The sequence below is a fragment of the Mirounga angustirostris genome, unplaced genomic scaffold, assembly GCF_029215605.1.
Source record: "Mirounga angustirostris isolate CCGP_5_RB_7025 unplaced genomic scaffold, mMirAng1.0.hap1 SCAF_11, whole genome shotgun sequence".
NCBI classification, from domain to species: domain Eukaryota; kingdom Metazoa; phylum Chordata; class Mammalia; order Carnivora; family Phocidae; genus Mirounga; species Mirounga angustirostris.
This window is the reverse complement of record NW_026991719.1, coordinates 107,161,262-107,184,853: the sequence shown is the minus strand read 5'-3', so window position 1 is coordinate 107,184,853 and position 23,592 is coordinate 107,161,262. Positions and strand designations below refer to the sequence as shown.

Below are 23,592 nucleotides of genomic sequence, written 5' to 3'. Positions count from 1 at the left end.
AACCAACTGAGCCACCCAGGCGCCCGGCTTTCTCCATTTCTGATTAGCAATCTCCTGCCCCAGATTTCCTACCACCAGCAGGAATGGGAAGGGGAATACAGAAAGATGGCATGTCTTGTACCAGCTTCCAACACACTCACCTTCCAGCCTTACCCTGGGATCTCTGGCACTTGCCATATGGCTTCCCTATATGAGAAGCTCAAAAGGACTGAAGTTGCATGTGTGTGTATGGTGGGGAAGAAGCTCTCTGGGTGTCAGACATGAGATTTGTCTTACTCTTTTGCCTCATTCACTGAATCAGTTCTCATTGAGTCTCTACTGTGCACCAAGTGGAGCCTCTTCCACTTTATTCCTAGAAGTCTATCTGCCTTTCTTTTCCCACATGGGTTTGGCCCATTCGTTGGTATCCTGAAATGTATCAACCTCAGTTCTCCTCTCTGATGAGCTTAAGTGGAATTTAATCATCCCTGCTAAATTGTCCTGTGACTCTGTCACATGAATAAAGTCCACGGACTCTAGGTTAGATTGTAAGCATCAAATTAATTTTACTGCAAAGGTCAGGCTGCTCTCCTGGCTTTCTGTTTTGCTTGAAGGTTAGTCACTGCATGCTTTACCAAAACCTTCCTGTCTGGGTTGTATTCAAAACAGATTTCAAGATACAGCCAGATTGAAAAACAGACATTTGGAGATAAAAGACTGTGTACTCTGACCCCCTGGAAATAGCAAGCAGCTGTAGTGATTTTATGTGTATATATAATACATCATCATTTCCAGGAGATGATGGGCATTAAGCTCAGCACCTCTTGCTCCCAAAGCAAATGTCTGCTCATCTTTTCTACCTAGCTGCTCATGTCAGAGGAAAGAAATATTTCTTCCCAAATGATTTTTAAGCTTGCTTGCCCGAGAAGTTCTGCCCCTAGGGAAGCAGGACCTATCAGTGGAGTTTGGCTCAAAAAAGACATAATTGTATTCAGATCATGGCAGACACCTCCATCCCGGTTCCCTTTAACCTTCATCTGTCTTCCTAATCTACCACGGGCTCTCTCTTTCCAGCTCACCTCCTTTGGCCAACCCTGTTGTGAGTTCATGCACTCCTGATGTATGCGTCTAATATACTTGTCAGTTCAAGTTCTACAAGTAACATTCATGTAATAACTTGCCATTCATACTCCTGGAAAAATCCAAAGATTGGCTCTGAGGCTATAAAGTTGCATCCAGTCTATTGTCAGAACTACAAGACCTTGAAGCTACAGGGGCTAGAGTCACAAACTTCTTATAGCATGATAGTTCCTTTGGGCATAATTGTGGTCTCTTTCAAATTTCCCACAAAGATATAGTAGTGGTAAAGGATAGGACCTATAGAGGGAGATACAGTCAGGTTGCAATTCTGAATGTAATTCTTCTCAATGAGAAATTTACAAGTAGATCTGGGGAAGCTTTTTAGCCTGTTGCTCCTTACAGTGTTCAGCTTTCACCTGTGATGGTCACACTGTTGGCCACTGTAAGGAGGACAATGTGTGTGTTCAGTGGTTGAGTTTTCTAGAACAATCTACAGCCCTTACCCAAGTCTCCTACAGCCAGTTGTGTTTGCAAGACAAGGCAAGGTGAGGTGTGTAGTCTGAGGCTGGGGATAGAGGAAAGTGGAAAGTGAAATGGCTCAGGAAGGTATTATCTGGAATACTGATGAATATCAGCTAAGTCACTAAAACAGACCCAAAATGCTTTTTTCAGGAAAATTCAGTCTCTCCTTGCAGATACCCTGAGTGGACTAACACTCTACTTGCACAGGCACATAAGTCGAACACCTTCATTTCTGAAATAGAATGACAACTTGGCCACTTTGTATGTCTAACAGCTAAAACCTGTGGGCCACTCTTCAGCCCACAACACAGACTATCTGCCTTCCATGTGCTCACCAGAGCACTACACCTCAAACTATCTGCCCTCTAGTTCTTAGCTGTACATAGCAACATGCTGACCAGATGTACTTGCCTGAGTAGCACTGTCCCCAATGAATCAGGCCGTATCAAAGGAGTTTGATTCAAAAATGACATGAAGTGTGTCGGGGTGGCACAGTTAAGTGTCCCACTCCTGGTTTCCGCTTAGGTCGTGAGGACTCTCTCTTCCCCCCCACCCCCTGCCGTGCTCTCATTCTCTCCCTCTCTCTAAAATAAATAAATCTTTTTTTAAAAAAACAATGTGATCATATTCAAATAAGGCAGACACCTCCATCCTGGTTCCCTAACCTCATCTGTCCATCTAATTTACCTCATGCTCTCTCCTGTTCATCTCCTTTGGCCACCCCTCTTGTGAGTACATTCATTATTGATGGAAGTGTCTAATATGCTTATCAGCTTAAGTTCTTCTGGTAACATTCATGTAGGAATGTACCAACACCCTACCTTTAAGGTTTTCTTGCTTTTTTCCTCTAATGAGTAGGACAAACAGGACTGTCACTTTATACTTAGGCCTTTTATGAGTTTTCCTTTCCTTTCCATTTTGTGTGTGAATTTGCCCACCTCCACCCTGAAGTAGATCACAAGCTGTCCGAGAGAAGTAATTGTCTTTTACTTCTCTTATATCCCTTTCAGCCACTAACAAAAAGCCTAAGAGGGCCTCAATAAATACTGTTTGCTCATTCATTCATTCATGCCACTAGGAAATACTATTCAGACAGATTATACTAATTTCTGAATTCAAGTGTACTCTTCTTTTTTCTTCTCAGAAGTAAAATTTTTGGGAGCACCTGGGTGGCAGGTTGACTCTTGGTTCTGTCTTGGGTCGTGATCTCACGAGTCATGGGATCGAGCCCCGCATTGGGCACAGAGTCTGCTTGAGATTCTCTCTCTCCCTCTCCCTCTGCCCCTCACCCCCCTTCTCTCTCTCTTTAAAATAAATAAATCTTTTTTAAAAAAAAAAAGAAGTAAAATTTTACTCTGGGCTTGTATTGTACTATACCAGAGTTAAAAGATATTCTGTGGTACTGTGCTTTGTGCTACAACCAGACATTCCAACTGTAGTGGCTTAAGGAATCTATGCTTTTCACTGTGGCTGAGAAAGTGATTGGAAGACTGGAAACTGATCCACCACATTCAGTAGGCACTGCCATCATTGAAAGAGCAGCCAAAGCCCTTTGTTTCTGTACCTTGGCTGCCTTTATAACCCAAATTCTTTTATGGAATGGTGGTGCTGCCTCTGCTAATTTTCACTTAACCTCTCCATGCCTTCCTGTTTTGTTCAAAAAAGCCCATCAATGTTGACCTGCCTTCCAGGGATGTTTTGAGGACATAATGCTGATAAAAAAACATCCTCTATGAGAGAATATTGATGACAGTTGTTTTGTAGCCACAAAAGGAGAGGGCACTCAGCAGTAATTGGGGGCCATGTTTAGCCACCCAACCACCCATTATCATTAGTACTCAGATTGATTCTAATGCATCATAATAATGCAATTTGTAATCCACATGTAGGGGGGAAATTTATTGTCAGGTGGTGATTGTTAGTAACAACAAGCTGTTTGAACATATTCAGACCATAGTTGTACACATCTCTTTTCTTCCTTCCTTTGTTTGCAAGTCTAATTATATACCCTTTTGCCCAGCCTACTTTTTCCTTTTACACTGCATATAGCATTGCTTTTATTCTTTAAATAAGTTTAGTATCTCAATGAACAGCTAGAACACAGGAGACTGATTTGGAAAAGCAGTTTAAGTAGCCAAGTCCAATTTAAGAATGGTGGTGGATTTTATCACTTAGCTTTATTAATGGACCTCATTCCTACTGTATCGCGTTTCTTTCCCTAATGCATTTGTATAAAAGCCCTTGCCTCTCTCATTAACCCCTTTGGTTGGTGTTAACTCGTTCCTGGGCATTTGTTGCCATAGCTGCAGCCATCCCTCAGCTGGAGCCCTCCTGTTAGCCCCTGCTGTGGTCATGAGGGGTTGGCCTGCTTGTTCCAGGCGTCAGCTGTTAGGCGGAGGGCAAGAGCCTTGCAACCTCAGAGGTCAAACTGCCTGTCCCATGTACTTAAGCCCTGTCTATATTTTTTTCTTAATAGCAGATGGGCATGTGGCTGTCGAGCCTCAAGGGTGGGAAACATGTGTGGGAATATTACCAGCACTCTTCTTCTCTCACCCTCTCCTGGGCACCCAAGCAGGTAGCCTAGCTCCATATTCAAAAAGATGATCGATATTCCCCCCTCTGTTGTTTGAATCTCTTCCTTCAACGCCTGCAGCAGCTGTGGGGAATCATGCACAACTTTCGTCTGTTCACTGAAATAATTGCCAGCAGTTTTATGGAACGTCTCTTGTGTGTATTTTTACCCATTTACAGATTTGATTATATCGTTTGCAGAATGGAAACGTGGCTTTTCACTGCTTACTGTCATTCTCACAGATCTTCAAGGAGAGACCCTTTTAAAAACAAAATGGAAATAACATGCAAATGGTTATGTTAATATTGCACAGGCAAAAGTCAGGACCTTCAGAAGGTTCCTTAGGCACAAACTGATCAGATGATGAGCACATCCTGCATACATTTCTGTTCGAGTTACCAGCCAGAACTGTCCTATGAGAAATGACTGAGAAAATGTTAGATGCCTGTAATGTGTGACTACTTTCTGCCCTAGGCTCCAGTGCTGACATAGGCCAGAGCAAACACAACTCCCACACATGCAGATTGGGCAGGTACAGTGGGATTTGAAGAAGGTGTTTGAAGGTGGAAAGTTCCCATGTAGACGGGTAATACAGAGTTAGAAAAGAAAATTTAATTTTGTCTGCACTGTGCCAGCTTTGCCAGACAGCTGGCAAGGGTAAATCTGTGGATTAGCTCCAGACTTAGAAAATTCAAACTATCTAATCTTTTACCTTGACTTTAACAGAACTGACATTAGAGCATCAACAGCAGCAGCAGAATAGCAGCATCATTAACAACTAACTTTTATAGAGTATCTCACAGCTTTCAAAAACACTTACAATTAATAGCTCTTGTCTAACCATCTCACCAACCTTCTAAGATCAGTATTATAGTTGTCTGCATTTTTGCAATAAGGGAGCCAAATCTCAGAGACTGTAAGTAATTTGCCCAAGGTCACACAGCCAGTAAATAGCATAGTCTTCTGACTCCAAAACCAGGCTAGGCAATACACACAGCCCTGTCACCCTGCTCTTTAGCCCACTGCCATCTTCATGTCCCCAAACCTCCGGGTAAACAAATTAAGGTCCGTGCAGTGATTTGCTCGAAAAAACAAAAGGAAATTAGCCATATTACAAAAGAATTACTGTCTTTCCCTATGGGTTCACGATTAAATGATATCTTTAACACTCATGTTCTTTCACGGATCACAGACTACTGGACAAGCTGCACAGGACGGGCAGAGAAGCAAGGGGAAGGGGAGAAATGTGAGAGAGAACAGCACAAAGCAGAGCTCTTGGCAACTAAAGAATCCTTCAGAAATTCAGATAAAATATTTCTGAAGAGATAACATCATCATATGTAATAGTACTGTAAGTATATATAAGTAATGATTAACACAAAATTCAGAATAGTGGTTACTTCTGAGGGGAGATGGAAGGAATTAGGGAGGAGCACATGAGGCCTTTAAAGGTAATAATTATATTCTTTTTCTTAAACTGCACGTTGGGTACATAATTTTGTTATGTTGTGTTAAAGATTTCCTGTCCTTTTCACAACTGAAGGAATTATAATACTCCCCTTTTTTCCCCACCCCAAATGCACCATTTTTTTTAATACTTTACACTTGTCTCTTATAAATTCCCCTTTGTACCTACTCAATAATTAATTTAAAAATATTAGAGAAACACAGTGTGAGTGGCAAATAGGATTTGACATATAGAAATTAGCTTTACATTTTTTAAAAAGGTAGCCACTCTTGAAAGCTAGTTTCACTTTAATTAAAAAAAAAAAAAGTAGCCACTTTGCTCTGACAATATCTCCCAGTGACATACCAGTTGGCTTCTCAAGAAGTTGTGATGAATGGGGAGGGCATGCTTCCCCATAATTTTCCCAGGGTCTTTGAGCATTTCAGCTGCCTTATATCTCCCCTCTCCTTTCTGACAGTGAACTTCTAGCTTCTGGGAGAAGAAAGAACAGTGGCACGGTCATTTGGAAATTTGAAGTTAAGTGCTTGAACTGTAACCACGGATTTATGGGTTGTTACCCAAAGACTTATTATCTTTTGGCTTTCCTTGGTGTTGAATCTGACAGCAAATGCAGTGAACGGGTGGGCTTGTGTATTTATGTTTGTCACCAGTTGGTTTCTCTCTGACCAATCTAGGCACGCTATAAGCACAGGCTGACAGGAATTATGGCTTTTCTTCCATGTGGAAATAAGTGGATAAGCAAATACTCCCAGCCTGATTTTCTTTCCAATTCATTATTTACAGGGAATTCACCCTCTGTAACCATTTTCAAATCAAATTTGCTCTACCAATCCCTGTAAGGTTTGCTCTGGAAATCATCCCCAACGTAGACATCTTTTATTTTTTAGCTGCTTATGTCCCGTCCATGTTAAAGCCAATTTAAAAAAAAACATGAATGGATTAAAGGTGATGTCACTAGTGGCCTGGAGATTCACTCAGGAAGAAAATTTAAGTTACAGCAGAAATGGATAAAAGGAAGGAAAGTCAATAACTCATTCTTGTTTGCTATTTGGACTACTATTGCTGTATTAAAATATTCAGGAGAACTATTGAATTAAATGGGGAAAAATATATCATGTGTAAGAGATTCTGGGAAAGGTACTATTATTAATATTGTCCCAGAATCACAAAGTGCTGACCAAGTCACTTGCATATGAATTGTTCCTGGAGTAGGCCGATACAGTGGGTGTCCTCTGCCCAGCTGTCAGAGGTCACAGCTATGGGCATAACCTCTCTTTGTCTTAATGGAAAGATGGCCATGAAAAGCAAGTCTTCCTGCCTACCCCATTGCCTCCCATCCTTATCATGGAAATGAAGAAGTGATACTAAGTAATTCTGGCTTTCCTCCACCACAGATGGGGTGATCACAAGTGAGAGCATGGACGTAAATGCCATCCATGCTTTTGGGAAAAAAGCAAATAGGTTTTGGCAGCAAGTCTGATGGGTTTGGGGTATATATGGTGGAGGAGGATGGTTAACACTGGAAATATTTTGAGGGTTTTATTAGTAGTACCACTTTTAAAAAATGTAGCAGATGAAAAGCATATAAATTAGTCCCACTATTCTTTCTGGCAGTGCTCTTGGTAAAGAACTGGTTAGAGAGAAGCCATATTGTTCTTTTCTGTTTAAATACATACCCCAGTATTATTAATGGCTAATTCCCCTACTGGTATTTTCCTTTTTTCCCCACCCCAAATGGCCCCTGTTTTCTATAAGATATCAGAGTTAATGCCCACTATTGTTAATATATTAATAATAATTACTAGTATTTTACTACCACTTCCTTAGCTAGCCACTGCAATGGACTTTTTTTTTCACATATTTTCTCCTTTAAGCCTTACCACAGCCCCATGAGATAGATACTATTGTTGTCCTTATGATTCAGATGTGGAAAATGAAGACCAGAGACATTAAGTTACTTCCCTAGCATCACACAACTAGTAAATGGCAGGCCAGGATTAGAACTAATACAAAAACCGTGATCTTAACTAGTTATAATCTCATTTTTTCTTTATTCAGGGTCGCACAGCATTAAAGATTGAGAGTTTATCATGCTTGGTCTGGCCAAAGGCATGATGGGGATTGGTGAAAGTGTGTTGCAATTTTGAAAAAAAAATCAGTTACTTTGAAACATGACATTGGGGGGAGGCAGTATGAAGTTCTATATGGTACAAGCTATTGTTTTCTGATTATTTGTTAAATTGAGGTGGAGTTTGAAAACTCGGCTTAGGCTGCTTGTCAAGGTAAAGAAGCTAGAAAGGAGCCAGAGCTGCTGGTGCAAGGCAGAGCCATTAGTCACTGCCTCCTGTGGCTGTCTGTGTATATATAGCATCACCCTTAATATTTGAGGATGACTCTGCTGAGGCAGCCAGTTCTCAAGCCAAAGTTCCCATTATCAATAGGATTTAACACTTGACTTGTTTATAGTGGTCATGGCCAGTGTCCCACCCCTCTGACTTAGACCATGGCCTTGTAGTTAGTGACTTGCAAAGCAATTCAACAATATAGTCTAATACCCATCCTCTCAAAGTCCAACCAACTGGAGAATACAAAATGACTCCAGTTTTTTAATATTCTACTTTTAGGAGAGAGGAGTGATAAGTAAACTGATATGGGAAATATTCTCTGCTCACGCCCATTCCCCCCAAAGACAATTTCTTTTTTATTATTATTTTTTTATTAACATAATGTATTATTTGTTTCAGGGGTACAGGTCTGTGATTCATCAGTCTTACACAATTCACAGAGCTCATCATAGCACATACCCTCCCCAATGTCCATCACCCAGACACCCCATCCCTCCCACCTCCCTCCAGCAACCCTCAGTTTGTTTCCTGAGATTAAGAGTCTCTTATGGTTTGTCTCCCCCTCTGGTTTCTATTCTAGTTTTTAGACCTAGCACAAATACAGCCTTATTTCCTATACCTTTTTAAGATATCCACAGTACCATCATAATTGGTTTATCCTTTGAAACTCACTTCAAAGTGACTTCTTCAGTTTAACATCACTTCCTCCATGTTCCCCCTTCCTCTCTACCACCACCTCTCCTCCCAGCAGAGTAACTGCCTCCCCTTCAATCTCTATTTAGCCAGTATCAAGCTATGCAGTAGTTTGTGTGTCTCTCCCACTAGTCTATGAGCCCCTCAAAGGGCAGGGAAACATGAATTTTTCACTCTGGTACCACCAAATAGTGCATGGATTTAACATGTTTGTTAAATTAATACTCAGAATGGATCCTGAAGCCCTGCCATAATCTCACTCAATGATTCAGGTATAGGTAGCACGTATTGACCACCTGTGTTTTCACCACAACCTTGTGAAAGGAGCGGCATCATTCTTATTTATACATGAGGCGACCAAAGCTCTGTGTTTCTCAAATTTGTAGTAGGCCTAAGAGTTATCTTGGGTGCTTGCTCAACAGGCAGATTCCCCAGCACCACCCAGATGGAAACCTCAGCTGTGGACCCTGGAACTTGGCTAGTTAGCAATCACCCCAGGCGATTGTGATGCAAATGATTGGACCACACTCTGACAAACACAGGTGTGAGTGATTGCTACACAGCAAGAAGAGTCAAGCCAGAGTTGAAACTCAGCCCTCCTAATTCCAGATCTAGTTTATATTTATCTTTGTTGTACTCCATCTCCTATGGCAAGGAAGTGGACTGAAACATGTTGGAAAGATTTTCAGCAACAAAGGCTAAAGTAAAATGGCTTGTGGATTCACCCCAGGACTATTTTTTTTTTTCCTCCAAGAGATCTTTCCAGACTTCCAACAGCATAGCAGCAGGGGTGCCAAGTTACCTCTTACACAACTTACCTCAGGAAAGCATAGACCACAGAGCTTTGGGAACTTACAGAATTTATGCTTCTCTTTTCTTTCTTTCATTGTTCCCCCTCCACCACCAGTCACACCATTAACTTAAAGAGCATGCTCAGTACCTGATTTGTTAAATATTAAGGTTTCTAATTGAAAAGCAATACCTACAGCATTTGGGATCCTGACAGTAATATTAATGTGTTTGTTTCAAAACCAGGAAAAGAAATGTGTGGTTTAACAGGCAGTTAGCACAGACATTAAAAGAGTGGGGGTAAGGTAGCATTTTTGCGGCCCATTTATGCTTTTGGTGTTTTTTGTCTAAATATTAGGTAAGGAAATATGGAATGAAGGCAATGATGCAGTCTCAAAACTAGACCACCATTGTCGACCATTCAACCTAGATCAGGGTAACATGAGTTCACTGGGATCTCAGAAGCCCAAGAAGCCAGGGATGGGAATGACAGACTTAGTCCAGAAAAGCCCAACAGAGCCTCTCTAGTGTGGCTAGCCCCTGCTTTGACTGACTGAGGAAGCTTCCAAGGTCCTAATGGTGGAGCCTATTGGACTTCCAGGACGCCTGCATCCAACCTCAACCTATTCTCTTGGCTCACATACAGCTGATAACCTTGAAGTGACAAGGACTATTACTCAGATTCTTCAATCTATGCCAGTCCACCTTGAAATAGCAAAGGAGACCCCCAGCTCCAGCTCTGAGAAGTGGGAGAAGAGACCCCCACAGGGCAACTGAATGGTTTCTTAATGGGAACTAAAACAAGGGAAAGATAAAGGAAGTGGGGTTAAGATCATGATTGAATATTTGCTCAGCATTTTCTATAGTGTAGTGAGAATATATAGCTCAGGGGTTAAAAGTATGGGCCCTGAAGCTATACTGCCTGAATTTGAATTTCAAGTCCAGCATTAACTCCATCTATGACCTTGGGCAACTTCCTAACTTCTTTGTCTTTCATTTTCCTTATCTGTAGAATGGGTATGATAAAATTACCAATTTTATAGGCTTGTTGTGAGGATTAGATTACATAGTACATATAAAGCCTTAAAACAGTGTTTGGCACATAATAAGCATTTAATCAATACTAGGAATCAACATCATTATTGTTAGGTGAATAATACAGGTGAGTAAACAGTCTAAAAAGTGTGTGGAACTTGCCTAAAGTCACACAACTAGTAAATAGTAGAGCCAAGATTTGATTTTGGGTCTATCTGGCTCAAAATCTATATTTCTTCCACTATATCTTGTTGCCTTTATAAATGCAGGATATATGCTGTGAGTTCCTTGGAGAGGTGCATGCTAAGACCTGTGTCCTTCTTCTTCCTTGCTACACCCCACCCTCACAGCAACTGCTATCTGGAGGGGTGGCTTGGCACTCTAGCTTCATGTAGATCTAGTTAAGAACCTTGAATATCCATGGGGCACCTGGGTGGCTCAGGTGGTTAAGCGTCCAACTCTTGATTTCAGCTCACGTCGTGATCTCAGGGTCGTGAGATCAAGCCCCACGTCGGGCTCCGTGCTGGGTGTGGAGCTTGCTTAAGATTCTCTCTATCCCTCTGCCTCTGCCCCTCCTCCCTCAAAAAAACCATCTTGAATATCCTTGTAACTGCTCCAACATAGAGGTGCTTGTGTCCAGGACCCTCCAGCTTATAGACTAAACCAATGAATCTTCCAGGATGAGGGTTAGTTTGAGAAAGCACTCTCTACCCCAAGGTTCTCATCTGTATACCTTGAGGATCAAGCTATTATCTCCCACCCTCCACCCTGCCACTCAGCCCTTGTGAAAATGATTACCTACAATATAGGCTAGCATAAAACCTTTCCCTTTTCCCTCCCCCACCCTTCCGCTCCTCTTCTCCAAGGAAGAATATGTTGTGACACCCTGATCCTCTTGAGTAGCTCTTTGATCCGTTCTTGGAAACACTCATAAGGAAATAAAGCCCTTGCTTGTCTAATAGTATCATCTCTCTCAAGCCACCTAGGAGCCGTGTCTTACAAAAGCCCCTATCAGTTCCCTCACACTGCATAGCCATGATGCAAGCTGTGGTGTGACTGCTGGTGACGTCTGTGATCGGAGAGAGAGGGATGTGCCTGGGGCTTCAGCGCATTGTTCACAAATAATGATGGATTGTTAATTTTCAAAGAAAATGAAGAAGGATTCAAAATAGCACCTGCAACACACAATATATTGCTTCATGAGCAATAAATACCAAACAGAAGATAAAACCTTGAGCCCTAGGCTTAATGCAGAACCAAAACATGATTTATCCTGCTGTTTCCTTTCCCTTAGCCAGAGAACAGAAAGCACAATGTTATTCTGTTCTAGGACACCCAACACTGCCCTTGTGCCATAACCTTTTACAACATGTACTTCTTGAGTGCCTACTGTATGTAAGGTCCTGTGTGGTGTGCTAGAGATGGTGTTTTCTTCTGTGTTCCGTAAAGTATTTTCTAAACTTCCTTTCTCTTTGTTACTGTATTCCTAGTGCTATTTGCAGAACTTCCGAGGCACCTAGACTCTCCACCATGAGGATCATTTCTTTGGCGTGAAGCATAAAAGTAACCATGCTAAAAATGTTAGTAGATTCTTGATGGGGGAGGTGGTCTGATTTGTTTTAGTACAGTGGCATAAGGGAGTAGTTCATAAACTGCAGAAGGTAGAATTGGCTGCACATGTGATAGATGGGAAGGGATTGTGAAGAAGCCAAGGGTATGGGATGCCTGGGTGGCTCAGTCGGTTAAGCATCTGCCTTCGGCTCAGGTCATGATACCAGGCCCCTGGGATTGAGTCCCACTGAGCAGGGAGCCTACTTCTCCCTCTACCTGCCCTCCTCCTGCTTGTGCTCGTGTGCATTCTCTCTCTCTCTCTCTCTGACAAGTAAATAAATAAATAAATCTTAAAAAAAAAAAAAAGAAGCCAAGCGTATAATGCACTCTCCAGTAAGAACACATGAAAATTGCTGCAGTAAGGCAAGGTTTCTCAGCCTTAGCACTATTGACACTTTGGGTCAGATAATTGTTTGCTGTGGGGGGCTGTCCTGTACATTGTAGAATGTTTAGCAGTATCCCTGGCCTCTACCCACTAGATTCCAGTAGCACCTCTTACCTCCAGTTGTGACGACCAAAGGTGTCTGCAAATATTGCCAAATGTTCCCTGGTTGGGGAGTGGGCAACTTAGCCCCAGTTAAGAATCCCTGCAATAGAGGACCTGGGGAACACCCATCTGTGTAATGATGAGCTCAACAGCCCTCCCAGCTCAAATATTTTATAACTTTATGATTTCCCTAGTTTAATATAGTATAGTGGTTAAGAGCATGAATTGTGGAGTCATATTGCCTGGGTTTGAATCCCAGCTTCACTGCGAGCTAACTGTATGACCATTGACAGGTTGCTTAACCTCTCTGTTCCTGTTACCTCATCAGTAAAATGGGGATAGTGAGAGGTCTTACTTCATAGGGTTGTTGTGAGTTTTAAATTAATGTACATAAAGTGCCTAGAACAGTGCCTGGCACATAGTAAGTATTAAATAAGTGTTAACTATCTTTAGTCTTGTTATAATTACTATCATTAACACTATTATTCACCATTTATCTAAGTCCTGGTATGTTCCAGAGGTCTGTTTCACCCAGCTTTGGACCACTATCTTCCTTCTGCAGAAATGACTAGAGGGCTAAGTCCACGGTGCAGTACTACACAATGCAAAGAGATTTTATTTGGCTGTGGGTCTATGAAATAGGCTTTGCAGGTAAGCCCCACTTTATACAATTGCTGAGTTCTTCCAGAGTTCACTTATTTAAGAGCACACTAATTGGCACCTACTTTGAGCTAATCACTATAGAATATAATAAAAGTAAATGAGATTTATATCCCCTGCCCTCAAGAAGCTAAAAAATATGGCTGCTACATGCACATTTATTTTAGTAAATTTAATTACCTTTAAATTTTCAAAGAAATTCTAGTCAGTTCCTGAATTTATGTGATGAAAAATACCTTCCCATCTACAGATTTATCTTCCTTAAAGTTTGTATTTATGTAATTGTTATTTTCTTATATTATCAGCATGTTAAGATTATAATACCTCAAATTATCACCATTTATCTTCCCCTCTCCATTTAAAATTTTTAGTATTTAGTCCTCAGAAGAAACCCACCAAAACAGGTTTTATCTAATACAACAACAGAGTGGTATCCCATTCTGAGTAGCTTGGCACCTGCTATATGCCTACCTACTTCCAGGAAGAAGAATGTCTATGCAGGACTCTCCTACATAAGTTCATATATTTCCTGATTCATTTATTTAAAATCATTTATTAAACATCTGCTTTGTGTCAGACACAGTGTCTAGGCACTAGGAATAACAAAGAGGAATAAGGGAATCCAGAGTCTAGGAGGAGAGGCAGACACAGAAAGAGGTGATAAAAAATATAATGTGATAAAGGCTATCATAGTAATGTGTTCAATGAGCTAGGGGAACACAGAAAATAAAGGGCTCTTTGGGAGGGAGTTTAGTGTGATGGATAAAACTATGGGCATTGGTACCAGAGTCGCCTGGGTTCATTTCCCTGTTTTACCACTTACTAGCTGTGCAATATTGAGCTGATTACTTAAACTGCCTGTGCCTCTGTTTCATCATCTGTATAATGTATTGTTGTAATTCCTATATATCCTGTATCTCTCGGTAGACTTTGAACCCTTCAAGGGCTGGGTTCATCATCATCATCTTAATTATTACATATTATTATTACCACTTACCAAGTACTTACTATGAGCCAGAAGCCATGCTAAATTTTTTTACCCACATTATCTAATTTAATCTTCAACAAACCTATAAGGTCGATACTATCACTTTCCTAAATTTGTAACTTGCCATTTTTATCATCAAACCCAGTTCTTTGTTCAAAAAACTTATCACAATATGTAATTATTTTATGTTTATCTGTATTTTAGTATCTCCCTCCTGTACTAGAGAGCTTCCTAAAAACAAGGTTGAGGCCTGTTTGACTCACCATAATGTATTCAACGTCTAGGATGGAGCCTGACACATAGAAAATGTTCAGTGAATGTACAGCAACTATAAAAGGAAGTCTGGAAGGCAGACCAGCAAGAAGAGAAGTAAAGAGAGAAACAGAATGAGCACATTACAGTTACTTAGTACAGCTAGACTCTAGTCCCAAACCATCTGACTCCCAAACCCATACTCTTGGTCACTAGGCAGGATTGCTTCCTACTCTTAACAAACTTTCAATAGATGTTTGTTGACAAAATCCTCTCCTCAACTTTGCACAATACTGTGTAATAAAATTACAGCAAGCATAAAAGCCAATGGATATAAACCTGGACATAAGAAAGAGAATTTCAGGAGACTAAATTGCCAGAGAAGGACAGCTTTTGTCTTAATAAAAAGAGTATGGTCGATGAGACGACACCAACATACTGAACTTGTTTCAAAGGAAATAAAGGAAATATATGAAATAATTAAGTCTACTACAGGATGGGTGTATCACAGAATGTGTGTGTGTGTGTGTGTGTGTTGTCTTCAAGATCAAATAACTGACAATAATTGACTAATCAAGTGAAGTATAATATAAAAATAAACAGATGGCAATGACTTGATAGTTATGGAGCAATACCAAGTTAAAATCGATAATTACTTCCAAATCTTTTATTTTTTTGGCACTAATGAACTCTTGCTCCAAAGTGCCATAAACTCAATCAACTTACCTAGAAGACATTCAGTCACAATTACTGTACAACCTGTGATCTCTTGAGGAGTCGCCACACAAGGTAGAACGGAAAACCAGCATAGCAGGACATGTTCTTCAGATGGGTGAGGCATTTTGAAGACTATTTGATAGCATATCAATATATGATATTTGCCTTCTGAATATTCTTGGCCACTGCCAGTGAATGTAGGACTTATGGGAAAATGAGCAATCTCTTTCTTTAGTGACATGGGACTACTTTTATAACACACTTAAAGGAATTGCTAGATGTCCATTTTTAGTCTAGAAAGTGAATCAGGCCTGGACTTAACTTTTCTACCATTAAGTGATGATTCTAAACAGATGTTCAGCACAACATATTTTGTTACTGCAGACCTTAAATCCAGATTGCTGCCAGACAGAGACGATCATCTGGGATTTCTCTTTGAAAGTAAAAATTTACAAGCTTGCTTATATGTATAACTGTGCCTATATGGGAGAAAGATTATAGCTAATGCTATCAAACTGAATTATTAGTTGGGTTCATCTATCTCTGGTTGTAACTCTAAGTAAATTGCTACATGTCAATTCAGTTGTCCTGGAGAGAAAATTAGTTTAGCAACTATGCTATCCCTTTTAAGACAGTTTATCATTCTGAAAAGGTATATAAATAATCAGTGAGTGTCACTGCATGGATTGCTTATTGTGCCCAAAATCAATGTAAGTTGATTTTATTTATTCATTCATCCAAATATTTCTTGAATACCTACTTTATACCAGACACTGAACTAAGAAACAGGGAAACAAAGATGCCTAAACCAAGTCCCTGACGTAAAGGAGCATGCAGGCTAGCTAGAGAAGAGAGACATGTATTCAACAACTATAATTCAAGGCAGTCAATGGTAATGTCCAGTTGTTCTTGCTTGCTGGAATGCTCTTAAACCCAAGTCCTCCATTCAGTACCTGGAGGAAAATCCTATCCCTCCTTAAAGACTCATTTCAAATTATTCTTTCCCAGAGAAGCCTTCCCTAGTATTCCTCTTGCTCTCTGTGCCCAAACACATACAACCAAAGCCATTCCAGCATATTTAATTACTCCTTCTCTGTTCTCATAGCACTTTCCTCATAGTTTTACTGCAGTACTTATTATAATAATTTATATTTAGTTGTTTATATGTCATGCTCTCATTGTATTGTGAGTTCTTCCAGAGCAGTAAGTGAATTTTGTTCATCTCCATATTCCTAGTCACTAACACATGACCTGGCATATAGTAAGACTCGATAAAAGTTTGGTTTAGGGAAAAGGAGTGAGAGAATAAGCAAACATATGAAAATCAAATTCTAGATAAAATGTTATGATAACACACTAGGAGGGAGTAATTCATTCCAGGGAGGTGGCTTCACAGACAACATAACATTTGAGATGACCCTTGCAAAATGAGTAGTATTTGACAGATGTAGATGGGTGTTGGGGGAGTGGAGGGAAATGAAAAGGCAGAGCTCCTTAAGAATTTAAGAACTGAATTTATCATAGCAAAATAATGCTGTTAATTACACATGGTCTGTATCTAAACCAACTGGTTCATGTAAACAAGCCTAGCAGGAACTCTACTTGCTAACATTTTAACAGGCACTTTGAATTAATATATATTTTGAAAATAGTAATACTGTACTGTCCTTTAAAAAAAACTGATAATTTAGATAATTCTCTCCCCTCCCCAAAAATTAGTCCAGAGTTTGGCTAGGTTGATACATTGTAAATTCTCATTTTTTGATCTCAGAATTCTTTATTAAGAATAATTCCTGATTCTCTTATGTTTCCCAGGACTGCAGAGCCAACGAGTAACCAGACTGTTGCAAGAAATTATTTTTGGCATGGGGGCCCAGTCCTTCTAAACCTAGATGTTTCCTCTTGAAGTCATTCTGCAGCCATTAGAGAAAATCAGGGTGCAGATTCAATAATCTCATCAGGGGGTCCCTTCCAGCTATAACATTCCCTAAAACTTGTCTCACCTGGACTGGAGATTGGGAGTTCAGATGAACCAAATAATCAATATGCAAACTCTTGACCCGAAGGATATTTGATGCCCCATGTTTGTTTCCTTAGTAACATTTACAAGGAGGCTATTTCTAGCCATAATATGCCTTCATGAGAGAGCATTGAAAACTGGGTGTGAGGGCTAGAGTTTCTATCCGTGGAGAAATCACCAGTTCTGAAATGTGACTTCTGACTATAGTAACAATTGCTTAAGGCCATTAGTCACTCTGTGTGGGGGGCGGGGGGGGGGAGTGGTTTTTGGATAAGATACATAGGCAGCATAGAAGAATGATAAAAACTAATATTTCAGAAATAATGTTTTTGGACATTTGCATTTTCTTATTCTGACCATTTAGTTTCCAAAATAGCACTTTTATAAATAACCAGGCCAGGAATTATCCCTGATGTTCCCAGGTTAGAAGGATGTGATAGATGTTAACAAATAGCAAGCTACAATTAGAACAGAGTTGCCTTCAGGTAATTGGCAGGAGTGTACATGAGAGGTAGGAGAAAAGCCATGGAAAAATTTTTCTATGGAAATCAGTAATCAGAGGGAAATTTCCCAAAATAAGTCTTTCTGTGCTCCAATGACTTATGATTATATATCTCCCAACTATACAGTATATACATGCACATGCACATGGTTATAACCCACTTCATTGTCTGCTTATGTCATCACTGCTCCTGGAATGTCTTTTCCCCTCTTTCTTCTTTGTCTAATAACTACCCATCACTCAAGAGATGTTATGTCGAAATCTGGGCCATTTGTTCAAATCCTATCTTCTCCATTACTCAAGCCACAGTAGCTTTTCATTCCTTTTTTTTTTTTTTTAAGATTTTATTTATTTATTTGACAGAGAGAGACACAGCGAGAGAGGGAACACAAGCAGGGGGGGTGGGAGAGGGAGAAGCAGGCTCCCTGCAGAGCAGGGAGCCCGATGCGGGGCTCGATCCCAGGACCCTGGGATCATGACCTGAGCCGAAGGCAGATGCTTAATGACTGAGCCACCCAGGCACCCATCATTCCTTAAACTTCAGTAACATTTCTGGTCAATTCCATTTCTTTGATTGTTTCTTAATTGTTTCACTGTAGATAATAAAGCATAGTGGCTAACAGTATATAACCTGGGTGACCTCGGACAATATATGTGATCTTTAAGTCTCTCATCTATTAGGGGTGCCTGGGTGGCTCAGTGAGCTAAACATCTGACTCTTGGTTTCAGTTCAGGTCGTGATCTCATGGGTCATGGGATCCAGCCCCAAGTCAGGCTCCCGCTCAGTGGGGAGTCTGCTAAAAGATTCTCTCCCTCTGCCCCTCCCCCACTCTCACATGCGCACACTCTCTCTCTCTCTCTAAAATAAACAAATCTTTAAAAATAAAGTAAAAGCCTCTAATCTATTAAATGGAGATATAAATAGTCTCTCTCATTAGGTTGTTTTGAAAGTTAGAATAATGCATGCCAAGTGCTTTACCTAGCATATAGCGAGTGTTCAGTAATTAGTGGTAGTAATGGATGGAGGTGGTGAGAGTAGTGATAATAGTAGTAATCAGTACCACCATCACTGGTCTCTTAAATTAGATTGTATAACCTTTGAAGGCAGGGACTATGTATTCTATCTGCTTATTCTCTGGTGTCTCCCTAATTCCCAAAATATTCAATTGGCTAATTTGATATCTGTTGATTGTGTGTCTATATCTATTCAATGTTACTGCCTCAAAGATATGAAATTACATCAAAAATATAACTTTTCATTTCTTATTGCTACTATGAAAGTCCTTGGATGATTTTTCTTGGTTTGCATGCATGGGTAGTTTGGATGGAAGCTGCTGAAGTAATTGTATGCAACTAGACTATGAGAAGAATAGGAAACATCCCAAGCTCCTATGGTATATACAGTTGGGAAAAAAACCCAGAAAACTATAAAACTCTGATGAATGAAATCAAAGAACTAAATAAATGGAGAGATATTTCATGTCCGTGGATAGGAAGACACAATATTGCCAAGATGTCAGTTCTTCTCAACTTGATTTAATGCAATCCCCATCAAAATCCAAACAAGTTATTCTGTGGATATCAACAAACTGATGCTAAAATTTACATGGAGAGGCAAAAGGCTCAGAATACCCAACACAATATTGAAGAAGAACAAAGTTGGAAGGCTGATGCTACCCAACTTCAAGATTTACTATAAAGCTACAGCAATCAAGCCAGTGTGGTATTGGCGAAATAATCGACAAATAGCTGGGTAGAGTAGAATAGAGAACCCAGAAATAGACTACACAAATAGAGTCAACTGATCTTTGGCAGAGGAGTAAATGCAATACAATGGAGCAAAGACAGTCTCTTCAACAAATGTGCCAGAACAACTGGAAATCCACATGCAAAAAAAAAAAAAAATCTAGACACAGATTTTATACACATCACAAAAATTAACTCAAAATGGATCATAGACCTAAATGTGAAATGCAAAACTATAAAACTCCTAGAAGATAACATAAGAGAAAACCTAAAGGACCTTGGATATGGCGATGACTTTAAATACAACACCAAAGGCATGATCCATGACAGAAATTATTGATAAGCTGGAGTTCATTAAAATTAAAATCTTCTATTCTGCAAAAGACAATGTAAAGAGAATGAGAATACAAGCCACAGAGTGGGAGAAAATATTTGCAAAATACACATCTGATAAAGGATTTTTATCTAAAATATACAAAGAACTCTTAAAACACAATAAGAAAACAACCCAATTTAAAAACGGGTCAAAAAACTTTGATACCGGGGCGCCTGGGTGGCTCAGTTGGTTGAGCGACTGCCTTCGGCTCAGGTCATGATCCTGGAGTCCCGGGATCGAGTCCCGCATCGGGCTCCCTGCTCGGCGGGAGTCTGCTTCTCCCTCTGACCCTCCCCACTCTCATGTGCTCTCTCTCATTCTCTCTCTCTCAAATAAATAAATAAAATCTTAAAAAAAAAAAAAAACTTTGATACCTCATTAAAGAAGATATACAGATGGTAAATAAGCTTATGGAAAGATGCTCCACATTAGGTATCATCAGGAAAATGCAAAGTAAAACAACAAATACCACTAGACACTTATTAGAGTGGCCGGAATCCAGAATGCTGACACTAAATACTGGTGATGGTATGGAGTAACAGGAAATCTCATTTATTGCTGGTGGGAATGCAAAATGGTACAGCCACTTTAGAAGACAGGTTGACAGTTTCTTATAAAACTGAACATGTTCTTACTGTACAATCCACTGATTGTACTGTTTGGCATTTACCCAAAGGAGGTGAAAACTTATGTCCACACACAAATGTGCACATGGATGTTTATAGTAGTTTTATTCATAATTGTCAAAACTTGGAAACAACTGCAATGTCCTGCAGTAGGTAAATGGATAAGTAAACTGTGGTGCTTCCATATGATGGAATATTATTCAGGACTAAAAGGAAATGAGCTATCAAGCCATGAAAAGACATGGAGGAACATTAAATGCATACTACTGAGAGAAGCCAGTCTGAAAAGGCTACATGTTGTATGATTCCAGCTATATGACATTATAGAAAAGGTGAAACTATGGAGATGGAATAAGATCAGTAATGGCCAGGGGTTGGGGGGCAGGGAGGGATGAATAAGTAAGCACAGAGGATTTTTAGGGCAGTGAAAATATTCTGAATGATGTATGCATGTTATTATATATTTGTCCAAACCCATAGAACGTACAACACCAAGAGTGAACCCTAATGTAAACTATGGCTTTTGAGTGATTATGATGCATCAGTGTAGATCCATCAGTTGTAGCAAATGTGCCACTCTGGTGCAGAATGTTGATAATGGGGGGCTGTGCATGTGTGGAGGCAGGGGGCACATGTGAAATCTCTGTACCTTCTTAATTTTGCTGTGAACCTAAAATTGCTCTAAAAAAATAAAGTCTTCATTAAAAAAAAAAAAAGGGAAGGAAGGAACAGAGGGAGCAGAGAGAGAAAGAAAGAAACACACTAAAATGCCATCTGGTAAACTGCTTTCAAATTCTATGACTTCCTGCCAATTCAAGCCATATTGTTTTAACCCTTGTAAAGAGCTGGAATTAAGGCCCTATCTACCATTTGTCCATCAGTCCATTTCTGTAAAGAGTTTGCCAGTTTATGTTAAGCAAACTATATACTGAAACCTTAATACAACAAATTACTTTACTTGTCATTTCTCTTTAGCTGATAATAGTAGAACTCTGAATGTGGATTCCACTGCAATGACGCTACCTATGTCTGATCCAACTGCATGGGCCACAGCAATGAATAATCTTGGAATGGCACCACTGGGAATCGCTGGACAACCAATTTTACCTGGTATGCTATTTTTAATCATGTCACAAGTGTTTCTTTTTATTGACCATGTGGTAATAAATATAACAGTATGACACAACTTATTTTGAAGTTGACATTTACCAGATTCTGCCTAGACTGTGCATTTTTGTAATATGAGCTTTATAGGCTGGGTGGCCAGTAGTTACTAGTATACTCCCTATTGCACTATGGGCAAGGTAGGGATATATCTGATGCAAGATATGGTCATTAAATATTTAAATAGCTCATTGAAATAAAAGACAACAGGATTTGGAAAGGAATTACAAAGTTTATCTAATTTTATAGATTTAGAGGAGACAGATAAACATGGAGCGGAAATGAGAATGGACTTAGACACCTCAAAAATCATGGATTCCTAAAGTGGGGGAAAGAAGATGGTGGGAACCATCCCAAAGTTGTTCACATTGAATAACTTCATATTTTTTTAAACATAGTAACCATTAAGAGAATGGACATGGTGTACTGATTCCATGTCCACTAAGGATAAAATCAGAAGAAAAATGCCACAGCATCTGAAGCATTTGGTTTAAACACAAAAAAAGTCTTCTGTGCTGCCAGAACTATTATTAACCATTAAAATGGATTTGTGAAGACATTAGGGAATTGCCGTTTCAGTGCTTTTAAAATATCCTAAACGTTAATCTCTCCAGGTTCATTTAATTGTGATCCTACTTAAAAGAATGACAGAACCAAGCTGATCAAGTACCTTGCTACTCAAAGTATAATCTGCAAAACCTGGGAGCTGTTAAGAAGCCCAGAATCTGGGCGCCTGGGTGGCTCAGTCAGTTAAGTGTCTGCCTTCGGCTCAGGTCGTGATCTCAGGGTCCTGGGATCAAATCCCACGTCAGGCTCCCTGCTCAGCGGGGAGCCTACTTCAATCTCTGCTGCTCCCCCTGCTTGTGCTCTCTCTCTCTCACTCCCTCTCTCTCTCAAATAAATGAACAAAATCTTTAAAAAAAAAAAAAAAAAAAAGAAGCCCAGAATCTTAGGCCCCAGCCCAGACCTACTGAATCAGAAGCTGCATTTTAACATGATCCCCAGGTTATTCACAAACACAGTAAAGTTGAGAAATGGATCTAGAGTGATGCCACTTTGTTGTGCCATTTGTTTATATAGTTAGTGACCCCCACTCCCCAAAAAATAATTTCATAATTCCAGTTCAGATTTTGAATCCTTATAAGTTATAATGGGGACATGGTAGGGTAGGAAATGATGCTTAATAATCTTAATAATAAATTAAGAAATTTGGTTACATAGAAACTAGGAAACAAGCATAAAAGTAGCCAAATGTAAAGAAAAAAAATATGTGAATTAGAAATGGGTGGAGGGCAAAGGAGCTTGGATTCTATATATGGCAGAGGCAAAGAACTGCCCCACCAAACTATAATTCATGCTCTGGACTATCATTGACTAGATTGCATCCTACTTCATTAGACCAACCATGATTGAAATGAGCAACCAGGGATCCTTTGAGGGCCGAATGATTGGACCATAGATCTCCTTGGGTTTCGAATGACTAGTGGGGCCAATCTGGAATCAGCAGGTGCTATGACAGGAGCCAGTATTGCATAATAGTTAAGTGCTCAGACCCTAGAGTCAATCTGCCTGACTTCCAAGCCTGTTTCTTTCACTACTTTATCTTGAGTAGTTAAATATCTTCTAGGAGACTCAATTCCTTCATTCATAAAATCAGACTAATAATACGTAACCCTTAGGGGTTTTATGACAATTGTGCTTAGGACAATGCCTGGCACGTTCTTGTGCTCAAACATGTTGGCTATTAAAATACTTTAAAATCATTGTTAATATATTTCTTACAGATATTTCTAAAGGGTATAATAGGTCTTTAAATTTAGTTCTTCTTCATTATTTCACTGTAATACAATTTAAACTAAAACATATATTATTTTATAGCTCCATATAGAGTGGTCCTGAGTCACAATCTCTTATAGTCTAGAGAGATTAGACAATCTGATTTGCCTTCCATTATTACCAG

The 23,592-nt window shown here is 39.8% G+C and overlaps 1 protein-coding gene across 12 annotated transcripts in view; it reads left to right on the top strand.

The window, feature by feature from the left end:
- The window catches only part of ENOX2 (ecto-NOX disulfide-thiol exchanger 2), a 284,761-nt gene that overhangs the window by 189,969 nt on the left and 71,200 nt on the right, over nt 1-23,592 (top strand). For 10 of the 12 annotated variants that reach the window (XM_064574570.1, XM_064574571.1, XM_064574576.1 and 7 more), the window contains one exon: nt 21,444-21,578. In XM_064574570.1, coding sequence (XP_064430640.1) covers nt 21,482-21,578 — 97 coding nt within the window. In that variant the 5' untranslated portion in view covers nt 21,444-21,481. Of the gene's footprint in view, nt 1-11,973; nt 12,064-13,143; nt 13,233-21,443; nt 21,579-23,592 lie in introns of all 12 variants that reach the window. The other 2 variants (XM_064574569.1, XM_064574572.1) reach the window with 2 other exon arrangements.